Source organism: Bos grunniens, chromosome 9, assembly GCF_055505025.1.
Source record: "Bos grunniens cultivar Pamir isolate PY7600 chromosome 9, Bosgru_T2T1.0, whole genome shotgun sequence".
In the NCBI taxonomy this organism is placed as follows: domain Eukaryota; kingdom Metazoa; phylum Chordata; class Mammalia; order Artiodactyla; family Bovidae; genus Bos; species Bos grunniens.
Window position 1 is genome coordinate 61,298,050 of NC_141173.1, and position 8,007 is coordinate 61,306,056.

Here is an 8,007-nt window from a genome sequence, read left to right on the forward strand (position 1 = left end):
TATCTCCACTACCATGTATGAAATAGACAGCTAGTGGGAGGCTGCTGTACAGCACAGGGGGCTCAGCTCAGTGCTCTGTGACAACCTACAGGGGTAAGATGGGAGTGGGGGATGGGAATGAGGCTAAAGGGAGGGGATGTATGTATAGGTATAGCTGATTCACGTTGCTATGCAGCAGAAACTAACACAGGATTGTAAAGCAATTAAAAAATTAAAGAAAAAATTTTTAATGTTACCGGTTCTCAAGATAGTCCTGGACATCATGTTTTGTTTTCTTTTTAATCTAATTAACACCCACCAAGCAGGGAAGATTTACGCATGTTCAGCAGCTCCCGTCACCTACACGATAAAGGCCAGGTTCCTCAACAAGATGCACTGTGCTGTCTGTGACTCAGTCTACCCCTCTAGTGTCACCTTCCACTCCCTTCCTGGAACTGGACCCCCAAGAAAGTCAAACTCGGTGCACTTCCCCCAGCCCCATCTCCTGCTGTCTGCACCTCTGTGTTCCTGCCTCGGCTGTGTCTCCTCTACCTGGGACAGTCCTCGACTGTTTTCTTATCTGTGTCTTTTGTTCCTTAAAAGTCAGGTTACTGTCTCCTCCTAGAAACCCCTTTCCTGAGTCTTTGGTGAGGCTGAGTCTCTGTCCTCGGAGCCCTTTCTGACATCTGACTTTGTACTTATCACATTAGTCTTGCATTATCTGTGTATCTATCTGTCTTCTCAATCCCGGCCCTAGACTGTAGATTCCTCATGACAAGGACAGTCTTGACGATCTCTGAGTCTCCAGTGCAGGCCCACTGAAGCCTCTCAGGAAATGTCTGTTGCCCTAAAATGTACTGGAAATTGTGACTGAGTCCTGGGATTGAAAATTCCTTCTCTTTTCAAGTTTTTCTTTAATGTTGTTCTAACAACAACAACGACGAGGCTTCACAGGTGGCGCTAGTGGTAAAGAACCCTCCTGCCAATGCAGGAAATGTCTGAAATGCAGATTCAATTCCTGGGCTGGAAAGATCCCCTGGAGGAGGGCATGGCAACCCACTCCAGTATTCTTGCCTGGAGAATCCCATGGGCAGAGGAGCCTGGAGGGCTACAATCCATGGGGTCCCAAAGAATTGAACACAACTGAGCGACCAAGCACACACATGTAACAACAGCAACGAAAAATGTTTAATTTAAGCTGACATCAGGAAGCCAGATACTGCTGCTGGTGAGTGTGGGTCTTCTGGAAACCTGCTTGGCTTAGCTAGGTGCTCAGGCGAGGCTGGGCCTGCTGGGGATAAGCCATCGAACTTTAAGCATATGCCTATGGTAATTCTGGCCCTGCGCTCTTTTCCAGGTACAGGAATAAATCTAATCACCCATATTTGAGAAATGCCTGATTTTTTGTAATTAGATCTCTTCTCTGTGTACTTATGTCATACTGAACAAATTTAAAAAGTCTAAGCCACACACCGGGCAGAAACTTAGAGCTCTGTGCTGATATTGCTCAGCTGAAACCAGAGGGCATCTCCTAGTTCTCCCCTTGCCTTTTGGAAACCCCTTGAATAATGTGCTACCTTCCCCATGGAATGTGAGTGTCACATGCTCATCCACAGTACACCTGTGACTTAAAGCATCATGCTGTTAACCGAGGCCTGGATTTATACGGCCTTTCCTGCAGAGAGCCAAAACACTGCCACAGGCTGCATTTCATTTTCTTCCTTCTAGAAAGTGGCCCAGAACATGTTGCAGGTCAGTGGGCATTGAGGGGTAGGTGACTTGGCCAAGAAGATGTGGCAGAATTGAGACCGAGATCCTTCCCAGGGATGGTGTTCCCTCTCAGTTTGCTGAGTTGCAGGTCCAGGGAAGGAGGTCCAAGTTGCACAGCTACTGGTGTAAGATATCCTTTCCTTGGGGGCCCTCCGGATGTGTTTTATTCCGTACCTCCACTTCCACCAGCTTGCTGGGGGGCGGTGTCCACAGGTTGGTCCTGCCCACTCACTCCCACTGGTCTCCCGCATGGCACTCACTCTGCTTTTGCAAACTCGCAAAATGTATTTCACAAAATGTATGTCTCTCTCAAGTTGCACTTGTACATCTGTTTATTTTTCATCTTTAAAACATGTTTTCTTGATAAATTTATAAATATTTTAGCAGGTGCCCTTTCCCCGTGTAAATCTCTGTCTCCGACACACGTGCCCACACTGCCTGCCAGATTGCATTCGTGTTTCAGCACGTGCAGCTCCCATGTAGGAGACCCCGTGGTCGTATGTTTGCCTCACTCTCCTCTCGCTCTCTCTCAATCTCTGGCTCTCTCTCTTCCCTCTTCCCTCTTCTCTCTCTCTTTCCCATCCTCTCTCATCCACTCCTCAGCCCTCAGCGTACCCTTGCAAAGGGTCAGGACTCACTTCACACCCCTTCAAATGTCCCGTCTCTCCATCCATTTCACAGCAATTGTGTCTCAGGGAGATTCCTTATGTTCTGTCTTGACACAGATAGTTATGACCACATTTATCTCTCTGATAGGGTGATGAATTTTAGTTACACTAGAGTCTATATGGCATCTTCTCTGAGGAGAACATCTCAGAACCCTGGGCTAGTACACTAAGCCTATCTTAGCACCTCTGTGGGCACTTTCCATGTCCAGAGAGACTGGGTACTTGAGACTCACTACACAGTCCTCAGCCATCATAGGAGGACTCGTTGTGTTCGGTCGGTCTGCTGCAAAGGCCAAGAGCGTGCTGATATAGGGTGAACCATAAGAAACTTCAGTAGTTGAATTTTTTTTGCAATTTTCATGTGTTTTTTTTAATAGACTTGCTTTTTTAGAGAAGTTTTAGGTTCACAGAAAAATTAAAGGGAAAATAAGAGTTCCCACCTGCTCCTTCCCTCTGCTCACTCACAGTCTTCTCAGAGTGGTGTGTTTGTTACAGTGGGTGAGTCTGTATTGATAAATTGTAATCACTCAAAGTCCATAATTTGCCTTAGGGGTCACTCTTGATGTTGTATGTTCTGTGGGTTTGGACAAATGTATAATGATATGTATTTGCTATGACAGTGACATGTTGCATGCCCTAAAAATCCTTTGTGTTTCAGTTATTCTTACCTCCCTCCCCAACCCCAACCCCTGGCAGATACTGATCTTTTTGTGTCTCTATAGTTTTGCCTTTTTACAGAATGTCTTATAGTTAGAATTGGTCAGTTATTTTTGACCTTCAGAAATCAAACCCTAATGTATCTGGGGGAGATTTTCAACTATAACGTTGGAAACAGAGTTTCCAGTTGATTCTCTTCAAACCCCAAATACCAGGAAACTGGAACCTTGATTGTCTACAGTTTTCTGGTGGGTGGAGACTTTGCTGGTTGCTTGGCCACGGCTTCCCTGGTGGCTCAGCTGATGAAGAATCTACCTGCAATGGGGGAGACCTGGGTTCAATCCCTGGGCTGGGAAGAGCCCCTGGAGAAGGGAACAGCTACCCACTCCAGTATTCTGGCCTGGAGAATTCCATGGACTATATATAGTCCATGGGGTCGCAAAGAGTCGGACAAGACTGAGCAACTTTCACTTTTTTGGCTAAGCCTCAGAAAAGGATGAAGAACTGCCACAGGGAAGGTGTCATGGACGCTGGCATATCTCAGTGGGCTGCTCAGATGGGAGATATGGCAAAAATATGGATAGGGAACTTTTAAGTTTCTAGATTCTGACCTAGTCATTCATGAATGCATGCGTGCCAAGTTGCTTCAGTCATGTCCCAACTCTTTGCGACCCCATGGATTATAGCCCACGAGGCTCCTCTGTCCATGGGATTGTCCAGGCAAGAATACTAGAGTGAGTTGCAATGCCCTCCTCCAGAGGATCTTCCTGACATAGGGTTTGAACCTATGTTTCCTGTGGCTCGTGCATTGCAGGCAGATTCTTTATCTCTGAGGCACTGGGGAAGCCCCAGTCATTCTTGAGTTACACTCTAATGTAGGATGCAAAAAACTGAAGAAGGAACCCCCCACAGAACACAGGGTATCAGCTCCTCCCATTCAGGCTGGATCAGTTCAGTTCAGTTCAGTTCAGTCGCTCAGTCATGTCCGACTCTTTTCGACCCCATGAATTGCAGCACGCCAGGCCTCCCTGTCCCTCACCAACTCCTGGAGTTCACTGAGACTCACGTCCATCGAGTCAGTGATGCCATCCAGCCATCTCATCCTCTGTCATCCCCTTCTCCTCCTGCCTCCAATCCCTCCCAGCATCAGAGTCTTTTCCAATGAGTCAACTCTTCGAATAAGGTGGCCAAAGTCCTGGAGTTTCAGCTTTAGCATCATTCCTTTCAAAGAAACCCCAAGGCTGATCTCCTTCAGAATGGACTGGTTGGATCTCCTTGCAGTCCAAGGGACTCTCAAGAGTCTTCTCCAACACCACAGTTCAAAAGCATCAATTCTTCGGTGCTGAGCTTTCTTCACAGTCCAACTCTCACATCCATACATGACCACTGGAAAAACCATAGCCTTGGCTAGACCGACCTTTGTTGGCAAAATAATGTCTCTGCTTTTCAGTATGCCTCTTTTTCCTGTCTTATCCAGGTGTGTGAGAAAGAGAAGCTGTTGTCAGAGAGGAATCAGCTGAAAGCATGCATGGGAGAACTGCTGGACAACTTCTCTTGCCTCTCCCAGGAAGTCTGCCGAGACATCCAGAGCCCCGAGCAGATCCAGGCCCTGCATCGGTACTGCCCTGTCCTCAGACCCGTGGGTCTTCCCACAGCCCCCAGTATTAACCCCACGCCCCTGAGCGTGGAGCAGAACCTTGCCGCCCCTCAGTGCGCAGTGGGGGAAAGTGCACCCTGCTGCTTGGAGCAGGGGGCAGCTGCCCCCGGCCCTCCCTGGGCCCCCAGCAACGCCTCAGAGAACTGTACTTCTGCTCGGAGGCTGGAAGGCACTGACCCAGGGACCTTCTCTGAGAGAGGGCCTCCCCTGGAACCCAGGAGCCAAACGGTGACCGTGGACTTCTGCCAGGAAATGACTGATAAGTGTACAACGGATGAACAACCCAGGAAAGATTACACCCAGTGACGGCCTGCCCCCGAGTTCTCAGCCCTCTCCCACACAGGTGTCCTTGGGTCAGGCTGCGGTGCTGTTCGTCTGTCGTCTGGAAGAACCGAGAAGGAATCTGGTGCACACTACAGCGGTCTTAGCAGCAATACTGTTTCTTAGTATTCTCTCCTCCCTTCAAGCAGGAGCAACATATAGTTACCTTCACAATGGTGCTACCCCTTGTTCAGGCAAGGAAAGACGACAGTGGCAACGCTGTCTGTCTGTGGGTTCATTTCAGTCTTTACAGGGATAGATTATAACACCTCTAGGACCCAACCACGGATTTCTTTTCTCAGTGGCCCATGTCACAAACCCTATCTCAGGAATTTCTTCTGAATGTTCAACTTTTTTCATGGAAGACAGCTTCTATACACATCAAAGTTTTATAGCTAGACTGTACATATTATATATATAATATATATGAAATATATTATCTCTCTCCATATGCAAAAGTCCTGCATGCCTCAATTTTCTCATCCTAAAACTGGAAACTTGGTTTCTCGTTTATAAACAGGTTCCAACATTCCTCTTCTTTTGTCTCTGATGCTAGAACCGGTTTGTAACTGTTAACCTGGTCGTTTTTCTTGCTTCGCAGTTGAAGTTGTGCTTATTTATGGACAGAATTCAGTGTTGGAAGCTTTCTTTGACATTTTATTTCAGACCTTTTATTTTTTTGTTGGTTTAGTTTGATTTGGGCACTGTCAGACGGTGCCAGTTGAGTATCGTGGGTTTTGTTTTTTTTTTTTTTTTTTGCGGATACTGTACAGTCAAGGTCAACTTTGCCACTTGCACTGAGTTTTGGGTCAAACCTATTTTCTTAAATGAAGTTGTCACTTCAGTATAACTCAAGTAAACTGTATATTCTTTGCTCTTACTTCAAAAAGTAAAACAGCTAATTAAAAAAAAAAAAAAAAAAGCACTCAGGTGATAATTATGTAAGAAAAACAATCTTGCCAAATAATGAATTCATCCTAGGATGTAGACAATAATCTGCTTGAATATTTTTATATCTCACCTCCTCCCCACCTTTTCCTAAGCAAAGTTAAAATGCAGAGAGTTCAGAGTTGATGTTCAGATTTCTAAGTGGGGAAAGAGTTTGGACATCTCACTGGAAAGTGCATTGAAACAGCGGGAATCGTCATGTTATACCGGAACTCAGCAGGCTTTGGCTCCTAGATACCAAGTTAGAACTGGTTTCTTAGACAGGGAGTAAGTCCCATTCATTTCAACACTGCCCCAGGCCTCTGCCTGCTCTGGATGTATAGGACAAGTAGGAACTTCTCCTTCAAAGGACTTGGCTGCTTGGCCACCCTGCCCCGGACCTGCCTCCCCTGGGACTCACCTGAGGGGGTTTGAGTCATCGCCCTGGGGGTCCCACCTTTATGCGGCCGTCCTGGGGTTAATGCCGCTGGCCCCGCCCAAGTAGGAGAGAGCAGGACAGTTGTAGCCTGATGTCTGTTCCTGGCACAGACAAAAGTATTTCTTTGTCCCTTCTTTCTCCAAATGCTTTAAGTTGCATCCTGAGGTTTTCCCACCAATTTTCTTGGTCTGAAGGCAGATTTCATCTGAGGCTTTGGACACGATGCGTCCAGGAGCCCTCCCTGCCCCTTACCCCCACCACGCACCTCCCTACTCTCTCCTGATGATGATTTCCTTCTTTTGCTGCAAAACTAGTTGGCTTGCAACCCACAGAGAGTGGCTTCCCTTGGCTCAGGGGGCGTGTGGGCCCCTGGCTGCGTTTACAGGAAGGGGTGCAGACCCCTTGAAGCCTGTGTTGGGGGAGAGGTCAGCACCCCCTCTCCTGTGGGTCCTCCAGCTTGGCTGCAGGGAGGAGTCCGGAACAGTTTAATGTGGGGGTGGGGTGGTGGGCCGTGGGGACTAGATGGTTTTGTTTCTTCATTTGTGCCATTGTTTGGACGATATTAAAGCTGCATGTGAAAGGGGAAATTAGTATATGACGTAGGCGAAAAGTGAAATCATAGTAACATGTTTTAGTATTATTAACTTTTTTCTGTACAAATATTAGTGCTAAATGTTTAAATATGTATGAATGCCAGAAATTTGTTGGTTCATGCGGTAGGGTTTAAAAAAAACAAAAAAAAAGGCTTTTCTTTGAAAATAGTTCCACTTTTAGAACCTGCCTCTGGGTTTTTGTTTTTTCTCGTGTGTGTGTGTGTGTGTGTGTGTGTGTGTGTGTGTGTGCACACTTGTCTAAGATACGTTTTGCTCCTGCTGAGTCGAAGCTGCGGTTTCTGTTGTGGCTGTTGGAATTTCTTGGCCTAGTTCTGTGCTTCTCTGAGGTTTGCCTTTGGGGAAAACTGGGGACAGCTCCAGTTTAAACTCAGTGTGAAAGCCGTGATCCATCATAGGTGTGTGTTCTGGTGGAAGAGTTGGCTAAAAGGTTTTTTTTTTTTTTTGGTTTTTTAACTCTCTTGTTGCCTTTTTTAAGTGACCTCCTCTTCTTTTAAAAAAGGAATGTTTTCTGCTCATATCATAACCAGGTCCAAACTGGCTCATTGCTGTGAATGACCCTGGTACCCACTCATGTGCACCTGGTCATCTTGACCCCGTTTTGAACGCCCCCCTTTCGTTTGTCCTGCGCTGCTGGCTTCCAGCTGGGGAGGGGGTTCCTATATTTCTCTCCCCCAAACTCAGCCCATGGCCTCCTCTGGCCAGCTCCTGCCTCAAATGTCTTCCTCTTCCCTAACCACACCCTCGCCATGCCTGCCATGGGAACCAGTTAAAAACACTGCTAGAGAAACCATCTTTCGATTTCTTGGAGATTTGAACAAGTTGTTGGAATTTGGTTCACTGTCCACCAGGAACAGCGACTGGCTTTTTTCAGTTGTTGACATGACATGTCTGTGTCTCTTACTGGTCTGAACCATGTGCTTGTCAAGATTATTTCCAGGTTGATTCAAAGGGAGGACTAGCTGGGGACCAGGGTCC

The 8,007-nt window shown here is 46.9% G+C and overlaps 1 protein-coding gene across 4 annotated transcripts in view; it reads left to right on the forward strand.

Annotated features, from left to right (window-relative positions):
- Positions 1–7,198, forward strand: part of BACH2 (BACH transcriptional regulator 2) — a 386,540-nt gene extending 379,342 nt beyond the window's left edge. For 3 of the 4 annotated variants that reach the window (XM_086317709.1, XM_086317710.1, XM_086317711.1), the window contains one exon: positions 4,552–7,198. In XM_086317709.1, coding sequence (XP_086173835.1) covers positions 4,552–5,037 — 486 coding nt within the window. In that variant the 3' untranslated portion in view covers positions 5,038–7,198. The remainder of the gene's footprint in view (positions 1–4,551) is intronic. The other variant, XR_015133130.1, reaches the window with a different exon arrangement.
- Positions 7,199–8,007: the final 809 nt, after the last annotated feature.